The sequence below is a fragment of the Passer domesticus genome, chromosome 3 (genome assembly GCF_036417665.1).
Source record: "Passer domesticus isolate bPasDom1 chromosome 3, bPasDom1.hap1, whole genome shotgun sequence".
NCBI classification, from domain to species: Eukaryota; Metazoa; Chordata; class Aves; order Passeriformes; family Passeridae; genus Passer; species Passer domesticus.
In genome coordinates, this window is record NC_087476.1 from 66,959,611 (window position 1) to 66,974,204 (window position 14,594).

At 44.0% G+C, this 14,594-nt stretch overlaps 1 protein-coding gene across 6 annotated transcripts in view; it reads left to right on the forward strand.

The window, feature by feature from the left end:
- Nucleotides 1-14,594, forward strand: part of SASH1 (SAM and SH3 domain containing 1) — a 143,490-nt gene that overhangs the window by 17,525 nt on the left and 111,371 nt on the right. For 3 of the 6 annotated variants that reach the window (XM_064413661.1, XM_064413667.1, XM_064413662.1), the window contains exon 1: nucleotides 5,171-5,324. The exons of 2 other annotated variants lie outside the window; for them this stretch is intronic. In XM_064413661.1, coding sequence (XP_064269731.1) covers nucleotides 5,229-5,324 — 96 coding nt within the window. In that variant the 5' untranslated portion in view covers nucleotides 5,171-5,228. Of the gene's footprint in view, nucleotides 1-4,767; nucleotides 4,959-5,170; nucleotides 5,325-14,594 lie in introns of those variants that run through there. One more of the 6 variants, XM_064413665.1, reaches the window with a different exon arrangement.

The following is a 14,594-nucleotide window of genomic DNA, read 5'->3' on the forward strand; positions in this document are numbered from 1 at the left end:
GTTTAGATTTCTTTTCCTTATATGATTTGTCATGTAAAGTCACAGCTACTGTATTTTAAATGAATCCTGACAGGCTTCACAGTACTTCTGTGTCTACTGAGTATGGTGCTAACCCAAAATATTAAGCCTACAGGAATAATTCTGCTGGGCATATGTCTCTCCCACCTTCTAATTTTTTAATCTAGTAGAATACTGATATCTAGGGGAATGATAGATTTGGTGTAATGTGCAGAGTTCAGACTTCTATCAGAATAAAGCAATTTGTTGTTCCTAACTGCTTTCTACTGATAGAATTAAACAGACTTAACTCCATCTGGTTTCTGTTGGACATATTATGTGCCGCTCTCACTGGGATGTGCTACTCTGGTAATAAAGCTGGCAGTAAGATGGTAGCTGACAGCTAAACCTCTAAAAGGATAGATAATGATTTCTGACCATACAGCATATAGTATGTGATCTAAATACCATCCATTTTAAAGCTGTTGGATAAGTACTGTCTGCATCACTTCTAAAATCAGAAACATTTTATTTTCTCTGGTTGCCAAACTGGGAGGTGCTGAAACGTGACCCTTTTGGAATATATATGGATGGATCATGGATGCAGGATGGATCTTGTCCTCTCTCACAGTTTGTGTGTACATTCTAGGAGGCTCTGGGACAGTGATAGCCTGTTTGTCAGATCAACTGATAGGTCAGGTGTGTGGGTCCCCATTCTATCCCACACCAGAGAGCATTTTCTGAAGCAGCTGCTGGCATGTCTGCTTTCTGTTGGAGAGCAGCTGCTGGCCACTTCGGCTGATACAGGTGATCCCTATTCCAAAGGACAATGGTACCAGAAATAATAATACTACTTAAACAGTTCTTAAGGGGAGAGGTAAAAGAAATTGTATTTTAGAAGGACTTTGAAAAAAAATGTAGCAAGGACAATGAGAGAAAATTGCTTTAAGATGAATCTTGATAAGGTGATGGGATGAAGCCTACAACCACTAAGAGCTGCATTTCCAGTTAAAGACTGTGATGTGAGACTTTGCGTGTTTCAATTTGATGACCTCGACCAGCCAGGAAGAGGGAGAGGGCTGAAAGGAGATGCAATCACTGGTAATAGGTGTTCCATTGTAATGTGCTTGAGTTAAGAGTTTTAGGGCTTTGGCAGGTCACCTGCAGGAGCTAGCTGGAATTTTTATTTCTCCCTTTCCCTGAAGCCTCTCTGCATACAATGGCTTGCTTATTTATTTCTCTGAGGCTTTGATGTTCCTATTTGGACTTGATCTACTGGGCAGGGTGTTGTTAGTGAAGTTGAGAAACCTCATGTGTTTTGTTCATGCACGCAGAGTTAATTGCCAGGTCTCTGAGCAGGAAGCCATTTCCCTCAGGCCATTTATCAGGAACTCATGAAGTTTGCTGTCCATTTACTCTGGAGCATGATCCCCTTTCCAAGGCAACCTTGCATATAGTTTAAAATTGATATCAAAGTGCTCAAGGTTGTTGATCTTCTGGAATAAATGCCTTTGGTGCAGGTGACAACAGTTGTGATAGTCTGGTTATGATAGGGCATGTTAGCTTTTCCAGTTTATTTTGATGCATATTTCAATTTTTCCCTGTTAAATGCTTTGTTGAAACATTTGTGACATTGGGGTGAGATGGCACACACCACTTCGGAACAGAGAGTGTGTAATCTATTGCCTTAGTGACTCAGAGGTTTGTGTTTGAGATTCATGCTTTTCACAGAGAGAATTTGTTCTAGTGAAGGCATCTCCCTAGACCCTCAGTAAAGAAAGGAGAAAGATGAGCTTCTCTGTGGCCACCTTAACCTGCAGCTAGGAGTATTCCTCTACAAGAAAGTCCATCTCTCTTGAATACAGGCCAGTGCTCTCCAAGTTGGTTGGGCCTGCCTGGTTTGTGTATGTGGGGAACTCATATTAACTTTACACCCACGTGTAGCTGATGGAGTGATAGGAAGACAGGCTCATCATATGCACAGTGCATCTGCCATGACTTGGCAAGACTAGATTGACCACATATGTGTCAATTGTTTCCATCTCCTCTTCAGAGATTTACAGAACAGCCACAGGGAGCTTCATACTGCAACGCACTGGGGAATCATATCAGGATTGCTGCCCTGCTGCCTAGTGCAGCCCTGAAGGTGCACAGTGACCATTTTTTCAAGGTTTCTGAAATGCACCGGGTCAGAGCTCTTGTGAAATGTCACAAACACTTCAGAAAATTGACCAGATTTGTTTCTTCCAATAGCTGTAGAGAGGTCCAGCACAACATACTTTTAGACAGCAGTCTTTTGTAGATGCTGGAGTTATCATTTAGGCAACTACAGATAAAACTGCAAACAAAAACTGTATTCTAACATGCCAAATTTCCAATAATTTGTTATTTTGTAGTGCAGTTGTAACACAAAATGCTGCACTCATAGCTGGGCTTCAAAACCCTTTTAAGATCTGATTTGCTGCTTTTTGTAAAACTCCTATATGCTTGTTGCAGCTGATTTTTGTAAAATACTCCTGGGATTTAGTTCTGCAGGACCCTGGCTTCATTAAAATAGAGGAATCTGTCCTATCTAGAAGTAGGGGGTGATTCCACTTGAGAGAAGAGCAGGGAATAATTTTAGCATGTCATATTCATTGAATGTCTTGTGAAAATAGCATGTTGTGAATGTCTGAAAATGCATAAATACTCCAGTTGCAGGACCACAGAAGATGGTAGCTATCGTAAACTGCCATGGATTTGTTTTGATTGTCTCATGTCCATTTGTTTTTAAAGCTCTCGGAGTCATGTGATTTTGCAAGCTCTTTCTTTCCTTATCTCACTTTCTTGAAATCAAAGGCTCTGTGTCTCAGATTAAAGGCTGAGGGGAAGACTGCCACAGCCATGCATCACGCTCCTCTGATGAAAGCTGCTGCCTCCACAGAAGGGATGACATAATGGCTCAGGAAGCAAGCTCTGGGACCACCACAATTTGCAATCTAGGTTCTGTTACCTGCACTGCAAGGCTGAAAAGTGTGGCTGTTGAGGACCCACTTCTAAGTGATGTAGTCATCCTTGCACAGAGGCAATGACCTCGGTCGGCAGGGAGGGGCCAGGCAAGTGGGAGTACTGCCCCTTGCAGCTATTTGATCTTAATCAAATCAGTCTTGCTGCCAGAGACACAACAGTGAGGAGGGTTAGGCTGCGTGCTGCAGAGTTGTTGTTTTGTTTGTTTGTTTTTTTTAATATGCCTCCATCTATAGAAAAGATAAAGTAGAGAAGACAGTGTGTATGACAAGCCCAGAGTACTTAAATCCTGAGATCAGGTGAGCCTTCTTAGATATTTTAAAGTAGATTGACATTACTACTGTAAGTGGTTCAACATGAATTTCAGAGGGTCAGTCAGTAAATTACTCCTGACTAATTAAACCTGTTTTGAGTTACGCAAGCCATCTCAGAGTACCAAGAGACTTCACTGACACGCCTTTAGTCTTGTGCTTCATAGGCTTATAGTTGTGTACAATTTAAAGGTCAATTAGAAGAGATTTTATACCTGGTTTGGGTCTTTCATTATTTCTCATTACTAGTCAATAAGATGCATTACACAGGGTGTATCCTACATGCCCATCCTAAAGAAGGGTCAGTCATCAGTGTTTTCTTTACCACTTTCTCTCAGCATAATTCTTTTTGTTTTCCTGCCTCTGCTTCCCACCTCCTTCTCTCTGTTCAATTTGTGCTCCAGCAAAAAGTGCAGTAACAAAGTGCTTAGAAAAGTCTTGTCCCTTTGTGTGGTGGTTGTTGAGAAAGGAAGTCTTTTGGCCAGCTTCTCTCAGTGCTAGTCTACAAACTAAATCTTAGCTTTGAGGACAGAAAGAGCATTGCTGAGAACACTGAGAGAAGATGAGTGCAATAACCACTCTTTCCTTTATTCACTCTCCAGATACTATTTTTAGCCCTGACAGCAAATGGTATCATTTGTTGCTCCAGCCTTCCCAGGCCACCAGTGCTGTGCCCTCAGTGGGAGCCTTGTCGGCTGTGGGGCTGAGGAGTGGGCTGAGGGGAGCCTGGTGCCAGGGGACCCCAGGGCTGAACAGAGAGCCTGGAGGGGAGCACAGCTTCTAGGGCAGGCTCTGAGTTGTTTGGGTGGTGCAGGGCATGTAACATACAGCCTGGCAGTAAGCAAGGCAGGAGGGATGTTGGAGGATTCACTGGCTGCTCAGCTTTGTGAGCTCTCAAAATGCTCGGCCAGTGTGTGACAGCTGCATATCCATTAAATACATCACTTTCCCTGCCACCCCGTGCAGACAGGTGCTTCCAATAAATGGCAGCCTGAAACAGGAGCTTTTCAACAAGCATCTAAACATTTCAAAGGTTAGAAATGAGCACTAAGAGTAAGGGATTTCCTTGCTGCTGGTCACAGTAGAAGCTGGGAGTGAGGTGTGAGGTGGTGGATAAGCCCTTCAGGTCATTCTGCTGACCTCTGCCGCTCCTTCCATCCACAGGCAGTGGGCCTTGGCCGCTGTTATTTAATGTGCCCTTCCACAAGAAGTGCGTGTGTGTGGGCACTTGGCAGTTTCCCAAGTAGAATGCAGGAGCATTACTTCTGCTGTCTGTAATTAGTAATTATTTAATTTGACTGTGATGGTGATTGGGGGTGGTACCAGGGAGCATGAGGCACAGACGTAGGGAGGGCAGCGTTCTCCCAGTCCCGCCCCAAGGGCGATAGGTGACAGACCACCGCTCCTCACGAGAACGATGCGGTACCCAAACTCTAAACCTGAACTAAAAGGGTGCCCCTTGCCGTGCCGCCGTGTAAGGCGTGCGGCTGTCACCTCTTCCCAGAGAGTCTTTCCCCGGTGTTGACTTGGCCGCCGGAGCTCCGGGCCAGCAGGCGAGGCACCGGCACGGGGGTAACGAGGACGGCGACCACAAGGGCAACGCCAGCGATCACGGGTGTTCCGACACCGCTCTTGACTTTCGGGGTGCGTGCAGCCGCCGGGGCGGCGCTGGACCCTTTGTTGCCGCCCTGGGGCGGCCACATGCTCTGGGCAGCCTCCGGGCGGGCGGGGAAGGAGGGCTTTTGGGCCGCTCTGTCGCTAGGTCGAAAGTTTGAGGGGCGGCGGCGGCGGGGCCGTCCCGCGGTGTCCCGGGGCGGGCCGGAGCGGAGCGGGGCGGGGGAGGATGGCGGGGCGGGGCGGGCCGGCCGCGGCGGCGGCGGGGAGCCGGCGTTGATCCGACGGCCGGGCCGGGGCATGGAGGGGGAGCGGGCGGACGGCCCCGCCGCCCCGGCGGACAGCGGCACGTCGGAGGTGTTCGCCCAGCTGTGGGCGGACGTGATGGGCATCCTGGTGAGTGTGGTGAGGACGGGGTCTGGGAGCGGGGCGGCCGTGGGGGCAGCCTACCGCGGGACGAGGGGTTGGTGTGGGGGGATGGAGATGCTGCGGAGCGTTCGCCGGGTCTTCCCGGCACCTGCTGCGGAGTTTGCTCGAGTTGGAGCGCGCCCGCCCTGTGCGTACGTCCCAGAAAAACTAACTTCACGGGCAAAGGCACGGTTGTGTCGGTGACCGCCTTCGTCGCGGTTCCGGAGTAGAGCTCCCTGGGCTGTCGTGGTGGAAGGGTGCAAGGGCCGCGCCGAGCACTGCCAAGGAGCGGGGACGCGCCCGGGAGCGCTGGTTCCGCCGGATCAATGGGCGCATTGTCCCCGCGCTGCCCGGCGTGCCGCCCGGACGGGGCAGGTTGGGCTGCAGGCGGTGTCGCTGCAGCACTTACAGCCCCCGCACGCGTTTCGGGGTGAAGCCCGCGGGTGGGGAGCCCTGCCCCGGGGTCCCGGGCACGGCCGCCCGGCCCGCAGCGCTCCCGGCGCCCCGCGGCACTCCCAGGCGCCGGCTTTGGAGCTCTTACTCCCGGTCGTTTTTTGGAGAGGAGTTGCTCGGTTACGGCCCGTGGAGTTTCTGCGCCGGTGATCTTCTGAGTAGGGACTAATCCTCGTAATTCACTGGTTACAGACAAAAGAGATGGCCCCAGTAACGAGGGCTCAAGGAATTACGTTTAATGGGCACGTAGCATACCGACAGGACGGACTGGATGGCAAACAGTAAAAATACAGGAAGAGTCAATCCTTTATTTCTACTTGCAGCGAGAGAATAATATTTACTTTAGTTGCAAGATGATAATTACCGCAAAGGACTGCCACTCAGCAAAAAAACAAATACTAACGTTATATACGTACTGGAGCTGGCAGCCTTCCAGCGATACAGGAATGTGGTAATCAACAGTGGAGTGCCTGTTTATTCATTTTAAAAGCAAATGAATAGGCTTGATGCACGTTAGTTTTTGTTGTTAACATTTAACTAGCAGATTCAAGAATATTATGAGAAATACTTTTTGGAAAACTGCCATGGAACGTAATGAATGGTAAACCCATAGGATGTAATTCAGAAGAAATGTTATAGAATTGAACAGAGAATTTAATTAGCATTTTATGCTGCATTTTTTTATGACACGGAATTTATTGTTAATATTCAAAGTCAGTTTCAAAAACCTGTCTTATTCCTTTTCTTCATAGAAATTCTCCATTGACTTGATGTTCAGTTTAATAACACCCAACTGCGTACACTTTTTTGTTAATGATTTTAATCTAAGAATGCAAGTAGAGTCAGTTCTGCCAGTTTGTAAGGAGCACACAGTTGGTACTTTATGAACAGTCTTTCTGTCTTTTTCTGGCAGGTTTCAGTACTGCATTTAGTAAGAGCAAAGTGCTATTGGATGCCTGGGAAGGAGTTTTTGAGGAGGCCAGACCAGCAGCCTAGCATGCTGAAGCTCAGTGCAGAAAAAGATCTGATTGTCACACAACTAATAATTTGAATAGGTTTCTTTTGGCAATACAAGCTAGTTTCCTTCCTGGGAAAACAGAGCTGTTTAATTATTATTTGCCTTCTAATAAAACTATGCGAAAATAATTTGTCTTAGAGTTGGTCAGCTTTACAGAAAGGAATCATCTTGTGATTATGAAGTTGCTGGTTTATATCAGTTGCGAATATCACCCAGCATTATTAGCATTTCTTACTTCAGTGTTTTGTGTTGCAACACAATTGCAAATATGAAAAGATACCTTGTGTTGGGTCTCCTATAAGAGGGAAGACAGAAGTTCTTACTGTATGCTGTCAGCTTTCTTCAGATGTAGACTTTTAAAGAGTTTCTAGTCCTTCGGGCTGCAAAATAAGGTCTGAGTATAAATTTACTTAGTGCTCTGTCCTTATCTGAAGGCAAGGAAGAGGTAACTCCAGTGCCATTTCCATGCTCATCTTTGTGGTGTGTTGAGCTTTGTCTCTTTCAGACCTGTGCTGCAAGCAGTGAACTGGAGTTGTGGCTTCCAAATGGGAGTCAGTAGCTGCTTGGTTGTAGTCCATGGTGCCCCATCAGTGGCCTGTGTAGCTGGCTTACTTCTTTTGCATTGTTGATTATGTGAGAGCATGGGTCTTACTTTCCTGGGATCTTTAGCAGCTCATGACTCAAACTGTCTGGGGAGCACAGATGCAGACACCAGAGTGATTCACTGGGGATGCCTCTGTAAATGACAAAGTTGGTGCAGTGATATGCTGGCCAGGTTGGCCCTGCAACAGCCTGGAGTCTACCAAAGGAATGCACTGTCAGAGGGAGAGAGCCAGGAGAGAAGAGCCAAGATCGCTCTTGTAAGACTCCTACTTGAAGTGCTCCATCCAGCTCTGGGGTCCCCAATACAGGAAAGGACATGGAACCTTGTCAGAGCAAGTCCAGAGGGAGGCTGCCAAGATGGTCAGAGGGATGGGACGTCTCTCCTGTGAAGAAAATGCCAAGAGATTGGAATTGTTTTGCCTGGAGAAGAGAAAGGTTCAGAGTGACCTAGTTGCAGACTTCCAGTACCTGCAGGGAGACTACAACAGACATGAAGACTTCTTACAAGGGCATGTAGTGACAGGACATGGGGGAGCAGCTTTAAACTAGTAGAGAGTCGATTTAGATTAGATATTAGGAAGAAGCTTTTTACTGTGAGGGTGCTTAGGCACTGGCACAAATTGCCCAAAGTTGTGTGTGCCCCATTCCCGTAAGTGTTCAAGGCCAGCTTGGATGGGGAGCTCTGAGCAAATTGGTCTAGTGAAAGGTGTCCCTGCCCATGGCAGGGGTGTTGGAGCTAGATCATCTTTAAGGTCACTTGCAGACACCATTCTGTGATCTTGGAAGGAGAAAACTAGAATGAAATTAAGAAGGTGATCATCAGATGTTTGTTGATAGAATGAAAGAGAAAATTGCATTCTTAAGCCATGATTGTAGGATGATGCAGGGTGGAAAGAACCTCAGGCAGCATCTAGCCTATCCTCAAGCTGAAACAGGGAGAGCTCTGAGATCAGGTGAGGTTGCCTGGGGCTTTACTTAGTTGTGTCTTGAACACAACTCTCCAGGGACAGAAACTGCACAATCTCTCTGTGCAGCCTGTTCCAGCAATTTGCTCTCCTTACGGTAAAAAAGATTTTTCATAAAAGTAACAAAATGCCTGATTCTTCCCTCCCCATACTGAGAATTTAGAGCAGTGGGAAGGAGGAGGGGAAGGTGTTGCCTTGTGGAGTGTGGTGGTGTTTGCTCTAGGTGTTGAATTAGGAGGAGAGGCCATAGTGTCAGCCCAGCTGGTACTCAGTACTGAAGTTACTTGAAATACAAATTGAGCCTCTCTCCATATTTACACGGATAAATATATTTCATTGTTTCCGTACTTTTAGTTGTGTTCCTTAAAATAGGACCTCATTAAGAGGAACCTGTGATGGCAGATCCCAGGTCTGGAAGGGAAGCAAATAGTTGTCAAGTGCTGCTTGTAAGGAGCATTTATGGACTTTGAAGCCACATAATAGCCCTATACTTGGTAAATACAGGGTGTGTTCTTGCAGTTGTACTAGGTCTTGCTGCAGTAGATGTGACTTTCCCTTTTGCAGTTTGCTAATTAAATATTCCATAGGTACAGCTGTGGTATAAGCATTTCCAGCTATTTGTGCTGTTAATGGAGCTTGCTAGATAACAAAATTATACCCAAAAGCTTTAGCTTAGTCTGTAGCAAGCACATGCTGGATTGTACTGGATAATTATAATTTTCAGTGTTTCAGAGCAACAGTGGATGTTGGAAATGTATTAAAGGTTTTAGAGAGAGGTGGACTGTGAGTAGTAATAAGGAAATTCTCTGCATTGACAAAATTCAATGCTATAAAAAGGGATATTTTTGGCATAGAATCATGTATTGATATGGTGATAGCAAACTCTTTGTTTGCTATGTAAAGGTCTAAAAGTTTCTATGTTATGAGATCTGAGAACAAATTTTAACATGACATTAAAATCAGGAACTTCATTCTTTTAAAGCTGTGCTTTCAAAACATGGGCTATTGACCTTAGTACAGGGAAGCCATTCCAGTGGCCCTCTTGTTTATGCAAAGTTCTTCCTTTGTATATATACATAGGAGAGATATCTAGGTCAGTCAAATCCTGACATTAATGAAATCACTGGCAAAACTGTGATCAGTTGTAATAGGAGTTTCACCGAAGAAAGTCTTTATTTGTGTGAGGAGATTTTGTCTTCAATGGCCAAGACGCAAAAGATGCAACAGAACTTGAAAGCGATGCCACAGAATTAGAAATCTTTCCAGCTTTTTATTTCAAAGTAGTAGCTACTTTCTTGTTTCAAACTACTGAATCAATTGTAACAGCTGAAACAAAACTCTTTATTTTTCAATAGTATTTTGCAGTTATGCTGAGAGAAAACCAGTCCTTTCCCACCATCTGCTGTTAGTTGAAGAGAACAGTGTTTTGAGGACAATAAAGCTCACTTGGCTACCAGGAGCCCTCCTATTTACATATATAATCTATCTTGGTCTCTGTGTTTAACTGACTATTTGAATTTCTTATCAAGGTAATAAAGAAAAAAACCAAAAGAGAAAAAGATGCCAGCTGATAATGCTACTGTGATAACATGTAATTGGATACTGGCTAACATACTTTGGGAAGAGGAATTTGATATTGAGCCAGGGAGTCTGGGTATCTGGAAGGATCAGGGAAGTAGATCCCCAACTGATAAAAGCAGTTGTAGAACTGCCGGGAGGAGTTGTGGCAGCTAAGACCAGCCAAAGGTTTCTTCCAGGATTGCTCTCCCTTAAACCCTCATTAAATCACTGTAAGCTCTTATGGAAATCTCTGCACTGCTGCTCTCTCAGTTTCTCATTGGGTGACTCTCTTTTTCTGGTGTCAGATTGGCACCAAAAGGCCACTTCAGCTGAGATCATGGATGCTCAGTGCAGCTCTGTGGAAATGTGCAAGCAAATGAATAGCTGCTTCGGGTAGATATGCTTTTGAAAATGCAGTATACTTGTTTTTTATGATTTGTATTGATGACATGTCAGCATAGTGTCTATGGCACTGTGTAATTAACTCAAAACACACTGTGGAACATTGTTTCAAAACATTCTTGTTCTAACTTCTATTTGGAGCACGTTTTCTAAAGCATATCCCACTTGCAACAATAAGGATAAACCCAGAAGGCCTGGTCTTTGCTTTCAAACTGGCAGATATTATTTTTTCTATTTTACAAAACCATGGAGGGTATTTTGCTTTCAAATAAAGAAGTCAAAAGAGATAGCGTCTGACTGTCAGTTTAGGTGCTGGATTCAATTTTATAATTTAAACTTAACCTGTTGCATCTCTTTTGCCTTTCCAAGAAATGTTGTGCCTAGCAATGCTAATCCCTTTATGAGGAAAGACAGCTCACGTAGATAACCTTTGGTCTAGGCTTTTCCTTGCATGTCAGGGCACATAAAACAGATGTCTCGATCAGAGAGTTTAGTCCCCATAAGACCCTACACCATGAGCAGTGATAAGAGCTTTTGGTTCTGGTGCCTTCTTCATTCTTTCTTGAAAGCAAATTCTTCCTCTTGCTGATTTGCTGTGAATACCGACTTGGAAACACTCTTTTTCTTTATACATTTTTCATCTTTTGAAAGTCAGTCAAACAAGCTCTCTCTCTTTTTTAAGAGCAGTGGAATACAAGGTTGCTAGAATTTGCCTGTAATGATGCCTTCTTCCTTATGTGGATATGAAAAGAATAACAGTCTCCAAGCAGAAAGGAAATGTGAAAATTGATGTGTAAAAAGCAAAGGTGTTGCACATGAGCACTTAAATTACTTTTATTACATGGAGTGCAATATACTATGCTACAAATGTTGGCTACCATTTTCTACAGTCACACAAAAAATATTATGTTTTCACCTATCTTAGAGCAAATGACATTTTACAGAAGTAGGTAGCGATTAGTTTAACTTAGTCTAATGCTGTGTAGAAATCTGTGTAAATTAGTGCTGATTGTATAAGGTGCTGTGCAAACAGGAGCAGACTGGAGGGACTGGGGCACAGAAATGGAGCACGGGGTCACTGCTGGATGTGGCACAGGGCCAAGGGACACAGGGAACACTTAGTGCCCAGGGCAAAGGAGTTTGAGTCAGATTGTTTCCTACCAGACCTGGGTTGAACTGTTCCAGTTTTGGCCCTGCACTATGCTCCTTCAGGATTTTTTTCCCGTCAGAGGTGGCATTGTGAAGGAGAGGGTGCTCACTGCTGGTGCACCCAGCCCTGCTTCCTGCACCTTTCTGGGTCACTCTCTTGTCATTTCGGATCTGTGGCTGTAGCTTTTTCTTCATGCAGCAGCCCAGGCCACCTTCTTTTCTGCTCAGCCTGTTGTGACACTATTAATGGCCATAGAGTACATGCTCTGTTTGGGCTTTAGGAGGTTTAGAAGCACAGGAGGAATAGGAATTACTTTGAATTTACACCCAGCAAAGTGATTTGTCACAATCCTTGTTTTAATATTGGATGCTGCTAACAATTTTCCTCTTGGTGATTGCTTGACACAACTGATGACTAATTAACCACCTGGCATTATTAGTGGTGGGAGGAGGAGGAAGGTGGCTGCAGGGATGGCTTTGCAAGGATCTGGATTCCATGTTTTTCATTGAGAAAATGGGCAATAGGAAGAAACTGGGTTTTGTATGTACAAGTCTAAAAATCAGGTTTCTACTATAAAAACATAGTCTCCGTTAAAATATATATAGACATGTTGTGTGATAAGGTAAAGTATGATATGAAGGGATTTTATTTCTGCCTGACATCAAGAGACAGCTCATTGGCAGGGAAAAATTACAACCCTTGGGCACAAGGGCTCATAACACAGATTTCCATTATTGAAAATAACAACATTAAAAATAAAAGGAGCTACCTGTGCCCTCTTCTGCCACAGAGCAGTTGCTAGTGTGAGTCAGGTGTGGGCATGGTGGCTCTGCTTTCAGCTTCTTGAGGCAAGGGAAGTGTGTTTCCTGGCTTATGGTGATAGCAGAACTTTCTTGTCTACTGCTATGTTTTGAAACATGGACTTAAAATATACCGGGTTTATTTGAACTAAGATTAGTATGTGATGGTGTAGATTCTAATGACACCTGTATAAGCATTTTTGAGCTACATACTAGTTTTAGAGGCACGTTTCCTATGAAGAGCTGGAGAGAGGGGATTGTATAACTGATCTGGAAAACAGTTTTAAGCAGGGTGTAGCTAGAAAATTGGATGGATAAGCTTAGGAGTATAATACAACAATGATTTATAAGTCACGCTTTCAGGCTTTTTAATGGAAAGCCATGCATTACGTTGGAGAACTGGTTTCTAAGATCTGTGTCACAATCTGAGTGCAATCTGGTTGGAGTGTTGCATGTCTGCTCTGCTTCATGCCTATTAGACTTTGGTGATTTGACTTCCCCATGGCCCTGCATGGACATGGGGATATGCTCTTGACATCAGTTTGCATCATCAGGCCTCCAGATGAAGATGTGTCATTTCATGTGCGTGGGTAAACGTACACCACGAAGGTTACAAGCGTGGTAATACAGTTATCTAGAATATCAATACAACCTTTTATGTTTCATTATTGTCATTGCATTTATGATGATATACAGTGCTTTTTGCTCTTTGTAGGTTACAGCCTGCTAATATTTAATCTCACAGTGTTCTCCACTTGGACTGTATTCTTTGTGCGTGGGAGCATGTGTAAAGGAGATTAGGTGACTGCTTAATGTAATAATAAAAGCAATGCTTTGAAAGCTTTGCAGCAAGTGTGATGAGAGCTGATAGATGATAGTGGAAACAGTATCATGCTTGTTGCAATATTAAATTGAGTGTACCTGAGCAGTCTCTTGATTGTGAGATGCTCCTAACCCTCTTGCCTGCAAGTGAAGATGCTTTGTGCTGTGCTGATAGGTATGATATAAACAAAAGATAAAGGGTCTATTTTCTGCACTGTTTACATAAAAACTTCAGGAGCCTAAGGCATGAGTTTATTTATAGTGGAGCAGTGTGTGGCCTGTAGGCTTTTAGGAAAACAGGAAAATGCATCTTTTGTTGTTCTTTCATAAGTTCAGATGAGTTGAGCCTCTTGCCCCTTTCAATGCCAGCTCCATGCTGACCCTGCTCTGCAGAGCTTGCTCTTTGCTTGACTGCAACCCCAGCACAACCATGGGGGCACTGTTAAAAGTCCTGTCAGCGAGTGCACATCCACAGCTGGAGCTTAGATGAAAACATGTGCTAGAGCTGATTGCATAGCATTACACTGCACTTCAGAAAAAAAAAAGGCATTTTAGGCTTTTAAAGAATTCTGCTTGCCAGAGTAGTATCTTATGAGTCATATATATACCTTTAGAAGTAATATGTCTCTGCTGAAGAATGTGGATTTTACACATTTTACACTTGCAGGGATGTTTGGATGTTTGTGTTCTGCCTGTTTATTATCCCTGTTTATCCATATCTGTTACAGTTCTGAAACATTTTCCTTCTCTTTCGATTCTGTGCTTGCTGTTTTCCAGGAGACACGTGCTGCATATTGCAACTCAGCCAAAAGGGGTTTTTACACCAGAAATTTCTAGTGCAATCCTAGGGATGGAGTGCAAATTGAAAATACTTATTTTTGATTGCTAAATAAAGAGTCATCTCCTTTTACCATCCATGTCAGACGTGCTTCATATGGTTATCAATATCATTGCATAGACTTAACGCAGCCTTGAGTTATATAGAATAATTTTTAATACTTGTGATTTTTGGAGCTCTAGTGGTTGGCCACTTTAGGGCAGTAGCTCTGAAAGCTGATGACAAATCCTTTGCATTTAAACTGCAGCTTATAATCTCTGAGGATGAAAATAAGAAAAATCCTGTTTTATAAATAAATGTGTTTGTATTCATACATAATATCCACCACCACTTGGAGGTTGTGATTTCCCCTCCATTATTAGGTTTCTTTCCCACCTTAGAATTCATAAATAACCATTGTAAAACAGGAAGGGGTGTGGGCATGTTGCATGTCACTTGTGGTTCCTGTCTTCAAATTTCCATCTTCAAGATGATTGTATGGTTATGCTTTAAAAACATGATGCTTCAGAGTATTTTTAGGGATATATCATATTTTGTATGGACGTTGGAGAAAAAGAATTCCCAGTGCAACATTTTAGCAGAGGAGTGGTAATGATACTGTGCATCAAAACCAAAAAACCCAGTAGGGAGAGGAAGTTTCTGGAGGA